General features: G+C 35.0%; 1 protein-coding gene across 1 annotated transcript in view; it reads right to left on the bottom strand.

Annotated features, from left to right (window-relative positions):
• LOC115884353 (homeobox protein slou) overlaps window positions 1–22,549 on the bottom strand; it is a 32,266-nt gene extending 9,717 nt beyond the window's left edge. The window contains exon 1 of the mRNA XM_030902911.1: window positions 22,094–22,549. Coding sequence (XP_030758771.1) covers window positions 22,094–22,547 — 454 coding nt within the window. The 5' untranslated portion in view covers window positions 22,548–22,549. The remainder of the gene's footprint in view (window positions 1–22,093) is intronic.
• Window positions 22,550–24,333: the final 1,784 nt, after the last annotated feature.

Genomic DNA, 24,333 nt, shown 5'->3' with positions numbered 1-24,333 from the left:
AGCAAAATATCAAGTGTGACATATTTTTGGAAAGGTAATTTTAATTCCTTTTCAGTTAATTAAAAATATACGGGGAGTCCTATATAAAAAATAAATTTTTCTTAGGCAGAAAGGAAAAAATCGTGGGTGTTTGGGAAGGCTCAAAAGGAAACAATGTTTTTGCGACGTTTCGCGACTTTATTGTCGCTTCTTCAGGCACCAAAACACATTAATTCATAATTTGCCTAAAAAATTGGAATTGGAATCGCCATGAATGTTTTTGAATGGGCTTTGGCCCCGGGCCCTCCCCCCCCCTCCTCTGTATCTCTCACTGGATATAACTATAATAAGGGGATAGATATTAAAAATGAAACTTATCTACGTCAGTGAGTTAAAAAGCTCTTAACTCACGCATTTTGAGTGAGTTAAGGGCTTCTTAACTCACGCATTTTCATTACCGCACTCCTTGTTTAGATGACTACCAAAGAGAAAAAAATGTAAAACATTTATTTTGCACTAAATACCTACTAAATACAAATAAACTGTTCTATTGATAATAATTATAAAAACATGAAAACTTATTTATTAAAAATGTTAATGATACAGTTTGAACAATCTTTCAAGTAAATGGCTGATGAAGCATATACATATATTCATTTTAATAGTATACGTATATATTCATTATATCCCAAGTAGCAAAAAGAAGTTCTAAAAGGATTGAATTATTTTATAACAGTCGAATAGCGTTGTCTTAAGCACTGCTTGATTTTATTAAGCGTTTGGTTTCCACCATTCTGTTTTTTAATAAAAGTTGTCATATTAAACTATTTTCTAGTGGTTTTTACAACGTATCCTATAACGCATTACACGATAATTTCTTTCAGTATGATATAACACTTAATAAGACAATGCTATATGATAACAAATATATTATTTTATTAGACTCTTATACCTACCATGTAAGAGTTCTATAATATTCATATAACTAGTAGTCAGAAGATCATATAATAGTTACTTAAACTTGTCTTATTAAAGTTGTATTACGTTGTATGGTAGAATGTTTTATTGCGTTAAACTACGGTGCTGTATACAACACTAGTTATATAGCCTTATATGATAAAATTTTGATTAACAAAATAAATTCGCTGTAATATCTGCATTATAAAACTGGCAATGTATAATATAACCTCATTTTAAATTAAATGGTATACCTAGTTATTTATTTTGTTATTGTTGTTGTTGCAAAAGTAATATCTACGTACGAGTATAATCAGTCACAGCTATTATGAATTCTGGACAAAGTTGGAAAAAGTTAACAAACGCAGTGGTTGTTATAAAGAGCATGTAAGAAAAAAAACTCATCGAAATTACGGCAAATAATCCCGAGAATTCCCTGGGTTCCCAAAAGCCAAAATCTCTCGGGTTGTCTGGCTTCTTCAAAGCATTGTTGCCACGTTGATGTAAAAGTTTCACTGTAGTAATGTTCGTATTGTTTTATTGTTGTTTTTCCAAGTCCTTAGGTTGCCGCTCACTCGTCGGGCATGCATGAAATGCATTGCGTGCATGAATCCATGAAAACCTGATCATGTTTGTTAGTTTAAATACTAATCAAATGAGATTTGGCAATATCTATTTGTCACAAATCTCAATATATCAAAAATAGTTCTATAGTGCCTGGAAATTCTGCGTAATGATAGATATTTATCCTACCGTTTTATTTTACAACAAAGACTTATTTAAGGGATTCATTTATAATTAAATGGTTGCATTATAATTCGCCATGTTTAAGGCAGAATTTTTGTATGGCCTATGGCCGCCATTATATGAAGCAAAATTAAAAACATCAAAATAAATTGTAAAATGTTATTTTTGAGAACTATTTTGTGATAAGATTCCCACATACAGTAATAAACTGTTTAATTAAATTAAAAACAAGAATTTTTGAAAATTTTATTTTATTTTATTGTTTAAATTTATACGTAAATCTTAATCGAAATTAAAGCGCTTTAATTTTTTGCCAAATACATACCTATAATCTACCAGTAAAATTTTCGGCGCAACAAAAATTGTCCCTACTTTTTAAACCCTATTAATGATTTTTTATATTACATATTTGTTGTACCTTCTGGCTCTACCCGCCATTTTCACCGTCGAGTAAAGTCTCCTTTTTAACAATCCACATCCTCTAGATTCATTTTACGACACGTTTAAAATATAATTTGCTCCTAATATTCTTCGGTAAAAAATAAAATACTCTTTTACCTCGCTAAATGATCAAATGTTTTTATTGTTCTGTTTCTTAGATGTGACCATGTAATACACAATAAAACTAGTTTTATAATAGTTATATAACGCTGTGTAAAATAGTTGCATAAGAGTTGTATACCCTTTTTATAGAACTTCTATACTACTAAACGGTTGTATAAAAATGGGCCTTTTTTGGTTGTAAAGCTATCATATTACGGTCTTATAGCACGTTATATGAACTGCGGTATCCTATAAAAATGATCACATAGCTGTTTATACAGCCTTTATAAAATAAAATTTGCTACTTGGGATAGTACGTATCAAGAAGAAAGCCCAAAGAGACGAAGGCTTATAAGTAGTGGATAAATTGGAAAAATATGTTATGAGTACCTTTTCATTTCCATAGTTTTGTTTACTTTTTTTTCGGTGGACCATTTTTCATACTTAGAGTATGTATATTCATACTTCTGTTTCGATCTTGCTGAAAGCTATCCAGAAATGGCTCTGAATGTCTCTTCTTCAATGTCAGAGGGAATACTTTCTGAATCGCTCATTTTTAAACTAGTGACATCAATATTATTTACTGTCATATTGACATTGCCATGCATGGTGTTATTTGAACAAATGTATTAAGGTAATTGATTTTTAGGATAGGTATATAGTTAAGTACAATAATTTTTAAAATTCATTGTGTGTTTTTATAGTTAGACGTAGATAAAATATTGTACAATACACGCGAGTTAACTCCATTAAGATACTTGTGTGGTTTTTGTTCTTGTTTTCACACGCGTGTTTTAATGATGCTGTTAACTCACTTGTATCGTAAATATTTATTAATTTGTTGTTACTTTTTAAACATGGTCTCTCTTTAGACCTGATAGCGGTGTCGATGTCCTCCCGAATCTATAATAGTCTCTATTGTCTCTTTGGTGTTGAGGTCAATTTCAATTGTGGGAACCTAACCATGACCCTCCTCCCTCCAGATGATGACGCGCTAACTTGATGTTCTTACATAGGAGTCTTGATTAAGCTGATGATACGTCCCTGCTGCCCTCTCCAAAATATCTAAGCCTCTCAAAAAACGTACATAAACTGATTAAAAAAACTCATTTGTTTAAAAACATGGGTGTTATCCAAACATCATGAAATAATAGATATTTACGATACAAGTGATTAACAGCATCATTAAGATACGCGTGTAAAATCTTAATGGAGTTAACGCATGTATCTATCTATCTCTATCTCATCATGTATATGGAGTTAACGCATGTAGAGTTGTCGCATGTATTGTACAATATTTTATCTACGTCTAACTATAAAAACACACAATGAATTTTAGAAACTATTGTACTTAACTATATACCTATCCTAAAAATCAATTACTTTAATACCTTTGTTCAAATAACACCATGCATGTCAATGTCAATATGACAGTAAATAATATTGATGTCGTAGTTGTTTAGGCTTTCGCGACCATCGTTTGAAGAAATGTTGTTTTTCGGGTTATTAGGCCGTCGTCGGTTGGAATTGGTTCCTGACGTTTCGCTAGCACGAGTGGTTAGCATCTTCAGAGGTGTGTTTGTTCCGACTGCTCACACTAGACTGATGAGTCTAGACTGTCTAGTGTGATCAGTCTAGTGTGACGAGTCTAGACTGATCAGTCTAGTGTGCGCAGCTAGCGAAACGTCAGGATCCAATTCCAACCAACGACGGTCTAATAACCCGAAAAACAACATTTCTTCAATATTGATGTCACTAGTTTAAAAAATGAGTGATTCGGAAAGTATTCCCTCTGACATTGAAGAAGAGGCATTCAGAACCATTTCTGGATTGCTTCCAGCAAGATCGAAATAGAAGTATGAATATACATACTCTAAGTATGAAAAATGGTGCACCGAAAAAAAAGTACTATGGAAATGAAAAGGTACTCATAACATATTTTTCCAATTTAGTGCAAAATAAATGTTTTACAAAATATTGTTTTCTCTTTGGTAATCATCTAAACAAGGAGTGCGGTACTGAAAATGCGTGAGTTAAGAAGCTCTTAACTCACTCAAAATACGTGAGTTAAGAGCTTCTTAACTCAGTGACGTAGATAAAACATTTTATCCCATTTATCCGCAATACCCTTTTACAGTATTCGTTTCAAAATTCTTTACTCGGTTCCTGCGTCATTTCGTCCAGAAACCAATCACTCTTCAAGTATCAATTATCTAACAATTTTAATTAATTATGCTAATATGGGTAAAGTTTATTCAAGGTATGAACAAGTTTTACTTAAAACAAAAATCAATATAATAATCTACTGAAATATTTAATGGCCATTAGTCGTTATAATCAAAGCGCGTGTGGAATCCAAGAGGATTATTTATCAAATTAAACGGCACCATCATCGATCCGGCCACACAAATCTGGCACTAATTTAATTGTTTCCAGTGCCTTGTTATCCGTTGCCGTGATCAAGCGGATTTTAATGTAACTAGTGGACGGGTCGGACGCTCGTTTCAAACTTGACTGCGCAAACAGCCCCATTTAGCTTTGATGCACACACGACACATTAAGTTGTTCCAAAAACGAAAACTAATGTGTTTTCGAGTAGATAAAGTAGTAACTTTTTAATGAAAATATTCACTGAATGTTTTATCAATCATCGTTATTTTTATTCTTTATTTTACAAAGTAAAAGAAATGTATAAAGTGCTGCCATGCGCTATTTGAACATCATCATTCAAATTTTAGTATGCAATATGCTACCAATTCAATTCTTGAAATATATTTTAAATCTAAAACGAATTTAAAAGAGGAAAAAGATAAAAAACAAGATGAAGCTGAATATGAAGAAGATGACTAAAGATATAAATAAATCTCCAGGGACTAGATATACAGGGTGCTACAAATTCGAGGTACGAGCATTATTATCTCGGAAACCGTAATAGATACAAAGATGGTTAAATTGGGGCAAAGTTGGGCCTTGGGCTGTTCACCAAGTTGCCATCAAAAAAGTTTTAAAAATTTCAAGGATTGCTGAGTTTTTTGGAAAAACGGATTTTTTTAAAAACTAATTTTATTTTTTCCTGTCGTTACTTTTTAGAAAATCAAAAAACTAATTGCATATTCTCATAGCCACTTTATTAGGGCTATCTGGTAGTATTTTTAGATTTTAAAATTAGCTGACAATTTGTGAGATACAGAGGCCAACTTAATTTTTTTAAATACGGACCTGCATTTTTTATATCAGATTTTGAAAGAACTCAGTCTTCTGAGTACAATGATATGTCACACTTTATACTTTTTTTTGTTTTGGGTACATTAACAGCAACAAAACTATTTAATTATTATTTAAAGAAAAATCAAGTTCGACTCTGTTTTTTAAATTATATAATCTGATAATATTCATCGCAACAATATTGATCAGTGCTAATTAACATTGAATAAGGAAAATTGAGCCAATTGAAAGATTGAAATAAATAATATCCAGATCAGCAATTTAAAGATATTATTTTTAAATTTTCTTATTGTGAACTAACCGATCTTATAATTTGCATAATATTAATCGTAGTTATTATGAATATATTATATAATAATAAATTAACTTCTACAAACTAGTTTCCAATGCTTTACATAGTCTACATGTTCGAAAGGCTTACCACCCTCCCTATTGCACAAATTTATTTTTCGTTCAATTTTATTTATAGCTTTTGAATAGATCTTCTTATACCGTATGATCGAAAAAAAACGGCGTCCACTTGGCTGAGAAATGACAATCGATGACATTTCCAATATAAATTTACATATAAAATAACAGCGATCTTCATTTCATAGCCATCGCTGACGCCGTTTTTTCTCGATCATACGGTACTTGCGAATGCATTTTCTACTCTTTATTGTAACTGCCGAGATGTGTTGATTTCACTTTTTTGTAAAATTTGGACCTGTCGAATTACTTGACGTCATCAGACGGTCCAGGTACCTCGCTGGCCATTATACTGCTCTTCCATTTCCAATCCATCTTGATTGTTTATATTACATTTTATTTATATTATTTTTTATTATTTTATTGCATTTGATTTTACGTATTCAACCCACGTCACTGTTAAGTTTGAAAGATTATCAATATTGTAACGATGAATATTGTTACGTTTTTCGTCGGTTCCGTGTGGATAGAAAGTCACAATTTATTTAAACACAATTTATTTAACACTAATTAACAAAAACAGTAACGATTAAAAGACTTAAAGAACTATTTATAACTTATTTACAATTTATTGCGATTGTAACTGTACGCGTCGATCGGTTATTTATCTCTATCCTCCTTATGCCCCGGCGTCTGCTTATATAGGAGGGAAACAGACAATCCAGATTTGTCTAGTCAATTCTTATTCGTTCTTAGAACGTCGGCATCGCTGGGCGTATGAGTCATAGGCGAGTGACCAGGCCTAAAGCTAAGTTCACACGGCACGGGTCCGCAACAATATATTAAATATTAAAAAAAACAGAGCCGGACTTAAAATTAGTTTAAATAAATTGTGTCCAAATTTCCAAAACAAAAAAATATTAAGTGTGGCATATCATTGTACTCAGGAGAGCGAGTTCTTTCAAAATCTGAAATAAAAAATGCAGGTCCGTATTTAAAAGAAATAAGTTGGCCCCTGTATCTCACAAATTATCAGCTGATTTGAAAATCTAAAAATATTATAAGTTAGCACTAATAAAGTGGCTATGAGACTGTGCAATTAGTTTTTTGATTTTCTAAAAAGTATCAACAGGAAAAAATAAAATTTATTTTCAAAAATATCGTTTTTTTTTTTCAAAAAACTCAGCAATCCTTGAAATTGTTAAAACTTTTTTGATGGCATCTTGGTGAACATCCCAAAGCGCAACTTTGCCCCTATTTAACTATGTTCGTATCTATTACGGTTACTGAGTTACCAATGCTCGTACCTCGAATTTGTAGCACCCTATATAAATAAATAAAATATCAAGTTTTTTTCATTGAATCACTGAGTATACAGGTTGTCCTATATAAAAAATCGATTTTTCTTAATAGAAACATACACATAATTAATATTAAACAATTAATGTAAATAAAAAATCGGTAAAAAAACTTTTAAGTTAAACGGTTTTATTATCTTATGTGCACTGAAAACTAGAAAATAATAATAACAATTAGGTATTTTGAACTTCTAGTTCAGAAATATTTTAGTACTAGCCAGAATAGCTTTTAGGCATATTAGACTAAAATAAAAACGTGGGGCCCCTCTGAAATCCTACCTATGGCAAAGCATATCTTTATACTTCGGTAGATCATGAGCTCGGCGTTCGCTGGTGAAGCCGCCACTGCTGGATATTGATTGTCAAAATCTCCAGTTACGATTATAGTAAGTCGATGCAATCCACACTTAGTATAGAAGAAAGTATTACATCAATAGTTAATGGGCCCCACGTTTTTATTTTAGTCTAATATGCCTAAAAGCTATATTCTGCCTAGTACTAAAATATTTCTGAACTAGAAGTTCAAAATACCTAATTGTTATTATTATTTTCTAGTTTTCAGTGCACATAAGATAATAAAACCGTTTAACTTAAAAGTTTTTTTACCGATTTTTTATTTTCTAGTTTTTAGTATTTAACGGAAATGCCTACCGAATATTCCTCATTCTATTTAATTCATTTAGTGCATCATTATTACATGGTTTTTTACCTGATAATTTATTACAATCTGACGCTCAGGTGTTTCTGACGCTAACAACTCTCTCTGTCTGTCGCGTTCTGATGCTAGCCTAGACTCATGACGCTCAGGTGTTTCTGACGCTAAGAACTCTCTTTGTCTCTCTCGTTGTGATGCCAGCCTAGACTCATGACGCTCAGGTATTTCTGCCGCTAACAACTCTCTCTGTCTGTCACGTTGTGATGCTAGCCTGGACTCATGACGCTCAGGTGTTTCTGACTCTACCAGCTCTCTTTGTCTCTCACGTTGTGCTATTAACCTGGCATCATGTTGCTCAGGTGTTTCTGTTGCTAACCGTTCTCTTCGTTTCTGTAGTCGACTATAGGTTTCATTTTCACTTTCTTTTGCACGTTTCGTTCTATACTTTTCTTTCGCCTTTTCGAGCCTTCTTTTTCGTTGTGTAGCAGTTTCGTTTTTATTTTTGTTTGTTTTTTTATTTATTGTTTCCATGTTGTTCCCACGAATAATGGACATTTTAACGGTCGACCCCCCCAGAGGTCCAGTAGAGGGGCAAGGCTATAATATACAACAAGAGGCGCCCAATCTTGAGGGGAAAACACTTGCGACATTACATTTTTAGCCACCCTAATGCCATACAGTCCTCAGCACGTTTTAACCTATTACCTTAACTTGGGTGGTAAAGGTACCGCTAACTACGTAGGTACATCTAATCACCTATTTTTTTTATCTGTCCTTCTAACGTCACACAATCTTGGACACAACTGTTCTGGAGACGACTACTCCTGCCCTCACCTAATACGCCATTTTGTAACGACGTCCATCTTGGATTTTAAATTTTATCATAATCACAGTATTCTACTAGTGTAGCCCTTTCATTTGATACCCATATTGAGGGGGTTGTGGAAAAATATGAAATCCGCCATTTTGTACTGGCGGCCATCTTAGATTTACAATGTTATTGATATTACTATATTGTATTGTCATCGGAACTAAAGGTGTGTACCAAATTTCAGATCAATCTGACAACAGGAAGGTACTTAAATTTCAATTTCTAATTTTGACCCAAACAAATAAATAAATACCGTACGGGTCGAGCTAAAAAAAAACGTTTAAAAATACACTTAAACCATTCAATACTGCAAAAAAAGATGCACCGAAAATGATTTCATAGACACTGAAATTTTGCCACAGCAAAATAGTAGCGTAGTAATTCACACTCTGTAACTCGGAAACGGTAATAGATTAACAGATACGCGGAACTGGTCTTGGTTTGGCACAAAAAGCAAGACTTATTGCAGATCCAGCAAGCGCTGGAAGTGCAAGACCAGTACCAAGATCTACTACTACAAGACTTGCGCAAGACCAAGACCCAGCCTGCAAGAATCTTACGATTTTGCATTTTTTCAAGAATTTTTGGTTTCGTCTATTTTTTTGTAGATTATAATTTTAAAAAAAATAACGTAGTTTTTATTTATTTACCCCTCCCCCTGTAATTTATTAATTAAAAATAAAAAAAGAGTCTTCGAAACTATTGTCAGCACATCTATGATTTATTTTAGCCCCCAACAAAAACCAATATTTGTATAGAAGCTTCTTTTGTCGAAACATACCGGATATTGCCGTATCAATTAAGGCGCTTATGTTTTTTGAACCATTTAAATACGTTAATATGACTTGATCCTAAAGTATCGCCTGGGTAAATAAAAAAGCTGAAGATATATCCGGCAGTGGACAAATTAGCTCACCGGCAAAAAAAACGGTCACTAAAAACTAGTCCCAATTTCAAAGTTGGATTTCTCGCGAACCACTCATTAGATTTTGATGATTTTTTTGTTAAATTGTAAATTAATGCCTTCTTAACGGATGCTACGTCAGAAATTTTTATTCCGAATTTATTTTGAGCATAGTTTTTTGCCCGAACTTTGTAACACCCTGTAGGCTGAGGCAGTTGTAGTAGCTATTGCTAAATCAAATCACATTGTAGCCTTATCTTTTGTGAGCATTTTTTTTTGGAAAAATGCTTCGCAGGCAAAACCGCAATTCATCCGTGAAAAGGAGTTTAGTCCATTGCTCAATAACTCAATTCACATGTAAACGCGCAAACTGAAGACGTGCTCGACGATATCTTGGAATTAGCTATGGTCCTGTGGCAGGCCTTCTTGCAGACAAACTGTTTTCTTTTAGTCTTCGTCGGATTGTTTTCTCACTGACTTGAGTTCTACGCACGGCTTGTAGCAGATGTTGATTCTGAAACGTTTTCTACGATTTCGTAAAGTATTCAGGACAATAAAGCGGCCGTCAATTGCATTTGTCTCCCGTTTTCTTCTGGAACCCACTCGACTGGTGAAATTTCCCGTTTCCTTATACCGATTCCAGGCATCCTGGACTGTTGTTCAAGGTATATCCAGGGTATCGGACACATAACGTTGACTTCGGCCATCCTCAATTAAAGCCACAATACGAGCAACATCCGTCACAGATAATGGCATTTTTTAATTTGACAACCGTTCGTTGCCTTGATTATTTACACATGAAACTTTCTGCCTGCGAAGCATTTTTCCGAGACGTTCGTATTAAAGCAGCGTATCTTCAATACAAATAGAGATAATCTCGTGATTAAAAAAACAAAATGCTCATAAAAGATGAGGCTACAATTGATTTGATTTAGCAATAGCTACTACAGCTGCTGCAACCTACAGCGTGTTACAAAGTTCGGACAAAAAACTTTGTCTTATTTTTATTCCCTGTATATGCTTAAAATAAATTCAGAATAAAAATTTCTGACGTAGCATCCGTTAAGAAGGAATTAATTTACAATTGAGTGGTTCGCGAGAAATCCAACTTTGAAATTGGGACTAGTTTTTAGTGGCCGGTTTTTTTGCCGGTGAGTTTATATAGTTGGTTAATGATGATTATGAATAGTGTGAGAATATAAAATTCAATTTTGTTGACCGTATACTAGCCCTGGTCACTGTATTTCCGTGGTCTTTATTTTAATGCATATTTTAGAGAAAAATATATACGACCAGTTGCTAGACAGAGAGACAAAATAAAAATGGGTTTCCATTTGAAAAAAATGATTTATAATAAGGTCTATTATATGACATTCGAACATTTTAATTTTTAGGTAGCCACATGTCTTCTCTTTGTGGCACAGTGGCTGTGGTAATTACTAAATTTGACATTTAGGCTATAGGTACACATAGTTTTGACAGGCAGTTTTTTTCGTTCAAACATTTTAGATATTTTTTTTTCTCAAAAACAATTAATGTTAGGTATAGAGTGTTTAATATCAAAATTCATCAATTTTGTAGAGAACTTAAGTATGTAATAAAAAATGGGGGTTTCATTTAAAATAAGAAAGTTGCTGTCAACTTCCGGTATTTCCGGAAGTGCCGCCATATTGAAAATATTTTTAATCCATAAATCTCGTTGTGAAACAATGATGTGCCAAAAATCTCTGATCTAGATATTGTAGTTCTCTAGAAACTTCTAATTTACGCTCAGCCTGGGACACCCTGTATAACTTACTAATTGTGGAAATTAAAGATCCAACACTAGATGCAACATTTTTCGTAAACGCCTAAAGCTTGATTTTCATGCATCCGTTGTCCGACGATACGATGATACGATATTAATTTTATTGGTTGAATTTATAGGCTTCGATTGGCTAACCGTTTCTAACCAATCGAAGTCTATAAATTCAACCAATAAAATTAATATCGTATCATCGTATCGTCGGATAACGGATGCATGAAAATCAAGTTTAATTGGGCGGTTTGAAATTTTGACGCAACTCCGGCATTACCGCTTAGAAGAAATGTAGTTGTAATTGTCAACCGAAATGTCTTTCACTTTTTATATTGCGTTTATTTTTCCATTAAGCTGTCTCCATCATCCCACCCTCACATTACTGTCTTAAGCAAATCGCGCATTTATGCAAAGCGCAGCGAAAAAGTCCGCGGACCTGCATTATATTACATACAATTAATCCAAGGCCCGGTTTTTCGGCGCGCGGTGCTTCGCACAAGTGCGTGGTAAGCTTCACACGTTAAAATCCAGACAACGCTTCTACGATGACCAAATCTGCACATAGAGTTTGAGGAGGTATTATCTTAAAATAAACATAAAGCACAGTTTCAAGCTGTTTTTTTTTCAGAAACCATTGCAATTCAAAGGGGATGAAAATTGACTATTCGTCTCCTAATAATTATTTAGTTATACAGGGTGTCCCAGCTTGGAACACATTTTTCGTAAACGCCTAAAGCTTGATTTTCATGCATCCGTTGTCCGACGATACGATGATATGATATTAGTTTTATTGGTTGAATTTATAGGCTTCGATTGGTTAACCGTTTCTATAACCAATCGAAGTCTTTAAATTCAACCAATAAAATTAATATCGTATCATCGTATCGTCGGATAACGGATGCATGAAAATCAAGTTTAATTGGGCGGTTTGAAATTTTGACGCAACTCCGGCATTACCGCTTAGAAGAAATGTAGTTGTAATTGTCAACCCAAATGTCTTTCACGTTTTATATTGTGTTTATTTTTCCATTAAGCTGTCTCCATCATCCCACCCTCACATTACTGTCTTAAGCAAATCGCGCATTTATGCAAAGCGCAGCGAAAAACCAAAACCATGCAAAATCAAGCAACGTTGCTTCGCATATTAGTCCGCGGACCTGCATTATGTTACATACAATTAATCCAAGGCCCGGTTTTTCGGCGCGCGGTGCTTCGCACAAGTGCGTGGTAAGCTTCACACGTTAAAATCCAGACAACGCTTCTACGATGACCACATCTGCACATAGAGTTTGAGGAGGTATTATCTTAAAATAAACATAAAGCACAGTTTTAGCTGTTTTTTTTTCAGAAACCATTGCCATTCAAAGGGGATGAAAATTGACTATTCGTCTAGGGTGTCCCAGCTTGGGACACATTTTTCGTAAACGCCTAAAGCTTGATTTTCATGCATCCGTTGTCCGACGATACGATGATATGATATTAGTTTTATTGGTTGAATTTATAGGCTTCGATTGGTTAACCGTTTCTATAACCAATCGAAGTCTTTAAATTCAACCAATAAAATTAATATCGTATCATCGTATCGTCGGATAACGGATGCATGAAAATCAAGTTTAATTCGGCGGTTTGAAATTTTGATGCAAATCCGGCAATACCGCTTATCAGAAATGCAGTTGTAATTGTCAACCCAAATATTTTTCTCTTTTTAATGCATTTACTTTTCCACTAAGCTGTCTCCATCACCTCACATCACTGTCTTAAGCATATCGCGCATTTATGCGAAGCGTTACGTGACGAAGCGCAGTGAAAAACCAAAACCATGCAAAATCAAGCAACGTTGCTTCGCATATTAGTCCGCGGACCCGCATTATATTGTTCGATTCAATCCATTGCCCGGTTTTTCGCACAAGTGCGTGGGAAGCTTCACACGTTCAAATCCAGACCATGCTTCTACGATGACCAAATCTGCACATAGAGTTTCTTCTTCTTAACACGCCCTCTCCTGCAGAAGGTTGGCGATCCAAATGTCAATTGTGGCTCTGGAAACTGCAGCCTGGAAGATTTCCGCAGACGAGCGTTCAAACTATCTCCTCACATCTTTTAGCCATGAGTTCTGGCGTCTTCCTACTGATCTTTTCCCTTGCACTTTGCCCTCTGTTATGAGGCGCAGTATTTCGTATCTACCACCTCTCATCACATGACCCAGTTATTGCATTTTTCTTTCCTTGATGGTGTTCAGTATCTCTTTTTGTTTCTGCATGCACTGGAGTACTTCATCGTTGGTGATCCTTTGTACCTATGAGATTCGCAGCATCCGTCTGTATATATACATTTCGAAGGCTTCTATTCTCTTTTCGGTTTGTGAATCCAGTGTCCAGCTCTCACATCCATAAAGTAACATAAAGAAGACGTAGCATCTGGCCATTCGAGTTCTGAGTTCCACACTGAGGTCTCGTCTTGTAAAAAATGATTTCATTCTCACGTAGATTTTTCTCGCTTGCTCAATTCTTGAAAATATTTCTCTTTTCGGGTCGCACTGACTATTGATGTTAGCTCCTAAATACTTTATTGAGGTCACTTGTTCGATTGTTTGTCCCTTGACACGCAGGTGTGCATTTATTGAGTCTTAGAAAAGACCAATAGTTTGGTCTTGGAGACATTGAGATGCAGTCCAAACATCTCACTATAGTGGACTACGGAATCTATAATGCTTTGCAGTTCTTGTATATCGTTGGCTATTATAACCGTATCATCGGCATATCTGATATTGTTTATTGGGATTCCATTGAACTTGATTCCGCCCTGGATTCGATCCAGTGCATAGAGTTTGAGGAGGTATTATTTTAAAATAAACATAAAGCACTGTTTGAGCTGTTTTTTTTCAGAAACCATTGCCATTCAAAGGGGATGAAAATTGACTATTCGTCTCGCTCCGCCACGGATTTACGTACCAAGGCGCCGCTGCGAGCAATTAAATCGGTTCCAGATTTGCTCGCCGATCGCCTGTCTCATTTCCTTCGACGAATAATCCATCCATTCTCGATCCACTTGCCGTTCTCATTACGAGCAAATTAATTTTGAATGAGGGGCCCAGTTTGGCCGTCATCGGAGCGACAAATTGAGGGAGTCGCACTACAGCGACGCTCTCTAAGGCCCATCGACATTGATATATTGTCGTGGGCGATTTGCCCCCTTAATTGATCGGGTCCTCTCTCTTTTTTTCGGATGTAGGTGGATGCGAGAAAGAAAAGGGAGCGGTGTAATAGGGGATGTTTGGATAGAATTGCTAGTTGGTGATTATACATTGTTATCGAGTCCGTGTCGAATGGATTTCGTTTTATATAACTGATTGTTATGTTTGTTTTATATTCCTAATCGGTTTTTATACGTTTGTTGTAACGAAAATATTTTCGTTACATTTTTCCTTTTATATCGTTTATCCGTTTTTTTATATATTATCGATTTTTTGCGGAACCTCGATAGTGGTACACATCACTAGCGATGGTTGTTAGTTTAAATTGTTTAAATATTTTATATATTTTCTGGTTGCCTATGGGTTACCGATAATAATTTGTTTATTTTTAATGAAAACGAAGGTTTATTATTAATATTTTGTTTAGTGTTAAATAATTAAGATGCAATTGTTACACACATTTTTTTGAAGGTATGTAGGAAATTTTATCGTATTTATTATTTTTACTATTAATTATAAATTTTTATATTGACATTTGGTACTTAACGCATGTCTAAATGAATGGGAGAATTCTATAAAGGGACTTGTTTTGGCGAAAATCACTCTCTCTCTTATCTCGATCTTCTTTGCTTAAACACCTAGTTTTTTTCCAGACACCGGCACGAGGTACGACTTGGAAATTATTTATTAGTTTTATTTTTTTAAACATTTTTTACTATCTAATGATTTAATTATTTGATTTAATTATTTAATTAGCTTGTAACTTTAAATTCCTTTTTCTATTTTATCTTTTTATCTCACAGTTCATTTTTTTTATCATCATTTCTTTATCTTCTTATCTTAGTAGCACGTGTATGGTAGTTTTGTAAAAATTTTTCCTTTTAAATTTACCTTTAACTTTTATTTAGTACTAATTATTTTTATCTTTCTTACTTATGTACTGAGACGCAAGCTGTCGAACAGGAACCCGCAGAGGTGTTCGATTTAGCAATCTCAGGGGCCATGAATAGAATCAATCACTGCAGGAGTACTCTCAGAGACGAACCAGGAGGGACTCTGGTAAGTAAGGATTTTTTATAATATTTATATTATACGACTTATGTCACCTTTAACGAATCCTTGCTTGCCAGAAGGCAACTCTTGTTTTATCTGGACCCTGTAGCGGTAGTGTCTATTGGCAGGCCATTCGACAGATAGATTTTTGTTTTTTGTTGTTTTTGGGTCACTCTAGGGAACGTATCTTTACCTCGTATCTGCCAAATTTACCTCACCTTATCTTTATCTTATTTGGCGGATGCATTATCTTTGTTCCTGGAGTGACATATCTTTTCTTTTAGTTTTTGAGCATTTATCGTTTTTCGTATCTTATCTCTATCTTTCTATTTACCTTTATCTTTCTATCTAGTTTTTTAATTTATCTTTTAATATCGCATTTTAGTATTAACTTTTGTTCTAATTTAAATTTTCATACATTTCTAGTTCTTTAATCTTACATATTTTTTTATTCTTTTTACACGTGTCTACAAATTAAATCAAATAATTTACTGTAACAATATGTATTTTTTTTTTCAAGTCGTACCGAAGTGATTGTGGTGGTCTGGAATTTTCTAGAGAGAGAGAGAGCAAAATATTTTCTTTTATATTTTTTTTTATAATTCTATATTTATATTCTTTATATTCTTTAAATAATTTGGAGAATCTTTTCAATTATAACTTAATTTAAACTGTCATTGCCTATTTTCTTTTTTAAATTTTAATTATAATTTTTATTATAATAATTAGTAGTTGGATTTAGATATTGATTATTGTGTATTTGAATCACTAATATGTTGTTTAATCATAAGTTATTTTATTGTACCTTCATTGGCAACCAACAGACAGTTCAATTGGTAATTTAGAACACCACCACAAAACTGGGTACTTATCAATTGTGTTGAGTAGAATACTGCTGTTTGTTATCTTCTAGGAAGATACGAGAATTGATCCTCCCCATAAGTAGCTCACGCACTGAGACTGGTGGAGTCTCACAAGCTCTCCAACGTTAGCCGGATAATCACGCTACCCACCAGCAGACGAGTGCAGCGAAGAGGGTGAGGCCTTTCTCCCAACCAACCGAAGCAGAAACACTTAAGTATTCCAGTTGCATATCTAATCTCATATAATCGAGACTGTCACAGCCAATTACATTGATTGTTTATAATTGTAAATTAAATATAAGTCATTAGTGAAATTTTCTATTGTCTTATTTAATTCCAAAGCATACTTCCACAAACCAGTAACTTTTAGAATTTTGTGTTTTAATATTTCTAATAGTATGTCTGTATTCATTAAATGGCTATGGCTAAAATGATATTTTTTCATTTAAAATTGATTTACTTACTCGCTTTTTACAATCTAAAGCTTCATTCAGAACCCCGCAATTAGTGGAATAAATTAATCGTTACAACTACACATTATTCTTTTTAGTTTATGATCATTCACAATGTTTAAAAACACAATTAAGATTAATAGAATATCTTAGCAACAGCTTGCGTTAGTCAGTTGTATCCATAGAGAAAGCCTAATATTTAGCTTATAAAACAATTCTAAACAAACAAACTCTTGATTTCTAACCACAATTTCTCTTGGCGGAAGATAATCAAAGGCCAAAATGACATTTCTCGTAAATTTTGAAGTATAATTAGTGGACAAGTTAAAAATTTGATAACTTTTTCTACTAATTGAAAATGTTTACCACAAATTTTGACGTTCTGAATGCTTAGATTGAAGTTAAAGGAAGAAACTTCTACGCTAATTGAAACTACTACCCATACAGTACATCAAATCACATTTACGATGTGTTTACATTATTAGATGTAGTACAGGGTGACACAATTCCCCCGATGTAAATATGCTCCGTTTACACATTGTAGTTCAACACGTATGCACAAAGGTTAAACGTCCGCCTCACAATGTAGCCACAGTATAGCATTTACGTATACACAAAGTAAGAGATACACAGTGTGCCGTAGGATACACAGTGCTTGTGAATTACGTTTAAACTATGTTTACACATTGCAGTTGTGACTACCGCGTGTATACGTATGTATTTTGCTTCGTATATACATCTTGTGCTAGATAAATACTTCTTATGAACGAATTTAGGAAATAATACAAGTTTTGATGCCTAACTTTTCGTTTTTTTTTAAGAAATATTTATTCAATGATACCAATTATATCTTTTTAGAACGAAAATTACGAAGGCAAAACTTTGTATTTTCCAAAAGTATCTCGATTGTAAGTTCAAGAGAAGTAGCCTTAAAATTGTTCCATTTTCGTTTTGTATTAAATGTACCATTTTTCTTCCATAAAATGGATTAAGTGGTTAAAAAATAAAATTCTTATATTATTTCTTTATATCATGGAACGCAATAGCGCAAATAACACAATAACAATAATTATTTACACTGCAGAAACCAGAAGTAAGAAAACACTGTAAAAGAACAGAATTTGTATCAAAATGTATTAAAAATATAAGTACCTAGTATAACAACATACTAAAATGGTAAACACTGGTATATCGCCACGATTTGGTGGACCTCGTTTAGTCATTTTTTTCTCTTCTTTTCCCTCCAAGCAGTTGGTTTATTAGCATACTCATTCATCGAGCACTCTGTTGGACTTTGTTGTATTTTATTTCCAGATTAACAATCTCACCCTTAAATTTTATATGAAACTGATTATTGAATATTAAACATATCTGTATATTGATCCATCAATAACTGACCGAATATCAGTGTAAGAAGTTCTTTGAAGTGTTTAAATCTTTCTTTCTCTGGTCCATTTAGATTTTTATTATTTCCAAATTTAAAAAAAATTATATTGCAGAGCTAACTCAGCTAACCCCTTTATCATTATACGAGAATATTTGGAGTTTTCATTCATTGAAGTCAAAATTTGGTAAATTGGGTATCGAGTAAGGGAAGAGTCGCTGCTATAATATTAATAATACTCTTAGGAAGGTGTAACAAGGTAATTAAAAACTTGTACTTACCTTAAAATCTCTTTTAAACTACACAAAAACAGAACATTTATATAGAGCTTAGAATGATAAAACAGTAATGGCTGCTAAACACATACCATGCACTCCTAGAAAGGAGAAAGGAGAGAAGACACGTAAGATACGCTAGGTCGGTGTGTCTACGGTGAGGCTATCCGCGCATGCGCACACCTTCATTTCATGCTAGAATGTAGACACAACAGTACACTATTACAAAGTGTCTATATAGATATTTATATTATGTGTATACGTCACATTTTTACAAGGTGTGTACTATAGGCACAACTATGATACGAAGTATCACACACACATATGACTTATACATTGTATGTCTCATATACCGACGTCAGATTTCATCATTTTAATAATTATTTGTTACGTTACAAAAAACTCTTTAGAATCTTGAGTGCATACTGGATACAACTAGTAAGCACTGTATCGCACAATTCTATCAATATAAACCTGCGTGTATCTCATGTGTATGTTAGAACTAGATGAACACTTAGGTTCACTTTAACATATGTTGTTTCTCATGTGTCTCCCTTGTAGAAACGTAATTTCATTTGGACGTGCTATATGGGTAATTTATTCCACTAATTGCGAGGTTCTGAATGAAGCTTAATGCCAGATCTGTCCTGTACAGGTTAATAATTCATAGTCAGCAGCACATAAGCCAGACGCATAGTGTGGAAAATCTGAAGCAAATCGACGTGCTAAAAGCAGACAGACGAAGTGATGAGAATACCAATAAATACAAAAGAGATAAGGGATAACTTCAACATTAAATTTAAAATAAATAGAGCAGGTCGGGAAGAGTAAAAAACGGTGTTCAAGCCTGGTGGTATACAGATGGATTAACAACGTCAGAAAATGTAGCCATTCCCCGTAATCCTATCCAAGGATATCACAACGTTTCAAGCGAAAATAATAGCAATTCATTATTGCCTGGAAGAAATACTACAGATAGCTAAGCCAGTGCCAAAGGTAAACGATTACACAGAACTCAATTCCAGGCTAATATAGGATTATGTATGTGCTCTAAATTGATAGAGAGAACGTAGCAATGATACATCAGTCTATATAGGTACAAGGGCATGGCGTCAAGTTTATGTAGAATGTATGAGAGGGGGGTAAAACACCACGACCTTACAGATCTATTGTGCGTCCCCCTTTCTCGAGTTATAACCCATCATCTCTGGGCTTTGACAAAAGCCAGTATCTGAGACGGCTTCACAGAGGCCAGCTCTCCATCTCCGACATCAGCCGCACTAAAGTTAATGGCACGGATAAGGAGTTAATGGTAGTGATAAGGTGTTCTGATGTTTTTCCATTTTCCCCCACACAATCTGTATTCGCCGTTCTTAGTTTCAATCTACTGAGATGTTCATTGAGAAAAGTTCATAGTAGAAATTGCTAAAATTTACGGCAGACTTGATAAGCAAAGACAGAAAAGTTATTCAAACTGTAATGGGTTAGCTAACAGCTCAATATGCATCTGAAATGTAATTGCCGGACGAAGCAATGTGCAGATTTTGTTAGAAGAAGAACTGGCAGAACATATTTTATGTTAGTGCGATAGTCTGCCAAATGTACGGTTCTTTATTAATATATGGAGGGTTCAGTATCCGAGTTAATAGACTTTTTGAAATGGATAAGACTGGAGATGATGAATTGTAACCTAGAGATCAGAAAAGAACTCCCTTGCACTCCTGCTCCTGCTCCCCTCACTAAAGGCTACAGACACTGTCCGACCGCTTCGGATACTCATTGAAAGCCACCGTGAAATCACCACCGTGTAATCAACCGGACACAAAGCGTTATCGTCATGTTCCACATCAACTGTCAGTTCCTCGTCGTCATCCTCCGACCGAACGTCATCCGTATCGTGCAAATCGTCCGGTATCCGAGCGTAAGATTCCCTTTGCGGATAGGTAACTGCAGCGCGCTTCATCGTTAACTTTGCCATGTTGTCCCGCGAGCCTCAGGACCTGCTTAGGTGATGCGAGAGCACTGTTTTTAAATTTATTTTGATTAGGTATCATGCTTTTTATATGATAAAGTATATCTAGTTTTTACGGATTATGGCTTAGGGCGTTCATGTTTCTAATTTGGAATATTACATATACATGACAAATTTTGAATAGTCCAAATTATGTTCATCTTGTTCTTCTACTTTTCCATTCTATGTATGTATAGTCTGTTGAACCAGAAGATCCATGACAGTGAAGGTTGTGTCTGTTATTTTAATTCACAGGTAAATGTTGTTTTCTGGCATTTTTGCACAGATGTCATCTGTGAAAATTTGGCCTGGCTCATTCGACAGACTTGTATATTTCTATATATGTTTACAGTAAATTAAGCAAATTGGAATTCCACAGAAGAAGTCGCTTCAGGATTTGGTCTAAATAAACAGCCGGAAGATCAGAAGAATGTATGTTTTTCTTTCTACGGTGGTCTACTACTTTCTTTCTTTCCACCGGTGACTACTTTTTACGGATTATGGCTTAGGGCGTTCATGTTTCTAATTTGGAATACTACTAGATGAAATTTTGAATAGTTCAAATTATGTTCGTCTTGTTCTTCTCCTTTTCCATTCTATGTATGTATAGTCTATTGAACGAGAAGATCCATGAGAGTGAAGGTTGTGTCTGATATTTTAATTCACCGGTAAATGTCACTTTCTGGCATTTTTTAGATGTCATCTGTGAAAATTTGGCCTGGCTCATTCGACAGACTTGTATATTTCTATATATATTTTTTTTCTATTATATTTCTTCGGCATGTACTGTAGCTCAAACGATTTGATGGATTTCAACATATAAAGTGATGTTAGATTTGTCTTAAATGTAGTGGTAATATACAGTAAATTAAGCAAATTGGAATTCCACAGAAGAAGTCGCTTCAGGATTTGATCTAAATAAATAGCCGGAAGATCAGAAGGATGTATGTTTTTTTCTACGATAAAAATACTGAAAAATTGTAGTTTTTTAGTAGCTCATATCGTGAGTGCACTATAACTGTGCCAAATATGACGGTTAATGTAAATAATCTGCCTATTTTTCTCTCAATAAATAATTGCTTACTATTTTAACGATGCTTCGTTTACCTATATTTTTAATACAAAACATATGCTGTTATTTGGGTATATTCTAAATTGGGTAGTATTAAATATTAACTGCATATTATGTAGATAGAGATTTTTGTCATTTTTTCTGACATGAATGAAAAAATCCTTTTAAATACTTCGAAATTCTTGTACGGCAAAGTACATATTATGTAGATCTAAGACAAGTTATTTATAAATATCTTTTTTTCCCTAAAATATCTTTTTTTTAATTCTTTGTTTTATTTGTAGTTTTATAGGACTACTTAATTATTGCACTACAAAAACTACGAATATCAAAACAGATACCAACCTGTCTCACTGCCATCAAAATCCGGCGAATCCCTAGACGTTTCCAGCGGCTTCCAACAGCACAGCCTGTCACCGAACATCGCCTGCCTTCCTGTGAACTTGTTCGGATCTAAAATATTCTCCACCGAGAACGCTAGCCGTCGGTTCTGGTGTGGTACCACCGACGGACTGTGGTCCCTCGGACTCCTGCTCCTGCTCCCCTCACTACAGACACTGTCCGACCGCTTCAAATCCTCATTGAAAGCCACCGTGAAATCACCACCGGGTTCCGGGAATTTTTCCCTACGCGTCAAGTCAACCGGACACAAAGCGTTATCGTCATGCTCTACATCAACTGTCAGTTCCTCGTCGTCATCCTCCGACCGAACGTCATCCGTATCGTGTAAATCGTCCGGTATCCGAGCGTATGGTTCTTTTTGCGGACAGGTAACTGCAGCGCGCTCCATCGTTAACATTGTCATCTTGTCCCGCGAGCCTCAGGACATGCTTAAGCGCGATGCGAGAGCACTGATCGCCGGACGAGATCTGGTACGGAGATTCGGGCGGATCGGGAAGCTGCGCCGCGCCAAAACCGTCCCTATTGGACGGAAGCTGCATCGGAAAGGAGCCCTATTGGTCGGGGTGGTTAAAAGGGGGCGGCGCGAGTTCGAGGTTCGCTCCCTAATTACGAATATGATTCGTAATAAGCGAGGGGAAATTAACCGGTCGCGATTTCGGACAACAAAGGCACTTATTCAGCGGCGGCGGTGAAAGCGCACCGCCGGTCGTCGTTTAATTAGCGTGAGCGGGGGGATGCCGCCCCCTTGCAAAGCGACTAATCGGCCCCCCGGCGGCGGTGTCTTGGCCGTAAAGCGGGATAGAAATGGAAAATGAGAGGCCGATATAGTTCGGTGTGGAAAGCTTTTAATTACAGCAGGGGGAGAAGGGATGGGTTTGACATGTTTTGGGATAGCTGTGATATCGAGCGTGTGTAATTATAATAACAATAATATTAGCCTAATTAGTGGAGATATCGGTAATTTATCCCGCCTCGACTGTCGGCGTTAATGACGTCTCTATCTTTGTGGTGGATTGATGACCTACTGTATATAATTTCCTGGTCTTGATGTCACTCAAACAAAACAGTTCATTTGGGGTTTATTATTGCAGATTTGCTATCTTCTGTTAGATTAAAGATCGGGTATTTTATTCAAAAATAACAGTTTGCTAAAAATAGCTGGTTGTTTTCCAAAAATAGCAGAGGAGTAACAGCTTTGATAAAAGCCATGATCTGAGTCGGTTTACAGAGGTTAGTTCTTCATCTCCGATATCAGTTGTACCAAAGTGAATGGCACGAATGGTTGTCGTCTCGGCGCACTCAGTAATGAGGTGTTCTGGTGTTTCCTCATTTTCTCCAGAGAATCTGCATTTGCCGTTCTTTCTGAGCTTCAATCTACAGAGGTGTTCATTTAGGGGTCAGTGTCCTGTTAAGAATCCTGTGACAATCCGAAAATTGATCTTACTTAAATCAAGGAAAATCTTTCATTTTTCTCGGTTGTAAGTTCTGAGAAATTTCTTTGAGTATCTTAGACCGTTGGAGGATTACAATTCCAGGTTACGGATGGAGTTTTCCAGGGTCTTGAGTTCCGCTTTAAGTTGATTTCCACTTGGGAAGCAGAACAGTTCTAGTCCAGTTAGTAATAGGGTGTTTGCTCCTTTTTTAAGCTCGATCTTTTGCTTTTTCATTACCATCTATCCCTTGGTGAGCTGGCACTTGAGGCACTTAAAGTACACTATAATCGAATAGTATGTTTGACGGTTTTTAATAATCAATAATTGAAAGCGCATATTGAAGTAGCATCATAGCATAAGGAAACTAGTTGCTTTACTTCTTGCCAAATCCTTTGTTCTTTTTCTGCCACTTTATATAGGGTGAGTTTCCTACGATGTTCTCTATGGGTATCTCGGAAACTACTGGAGATAGAGAGTCAGTTAAATAGGGAAAGAATGGGTTCATAAATAAGCGCCTTTCAGATTTTTGAAAAAGTTCATGACTTACTAGATATTTCGAAAAAAACAAATTTTGGCTATTTTAAAAATTGTCCCCAATTCCATTATAATATATTTTAGACAAAAAGTTTTCAGATAAAAGTTGTAGATATTCACATCCCTAATGAGATTGTGTTCTTCGATTTTTTCTAAAGCCTGTCATTTTTGACATATGACACAAACATATGTTTTTTTAAATAGAAACCATAGTTG

Source organism: Sitophilus oryzae, unplaced genomic scaffold, assembly GCF_002938485.1.
Source record: "Sitophilus oryzae breed Bouriz unplaced genomic scaffold, Soryzae_2.0 scaffold_227_pilon_pilon, whole genome shotgun sequence".
NCBI lineage: Eukaryota > Metazoa > Arthropoda > Insecta > Coleoptera > Curculionidae > Sitophilus > Sitophilus oryzae.
Note: the sequence above shows the minus strand (reverse complement) of the source record. Positions and strands in the feature narration are given on the sequence as shown.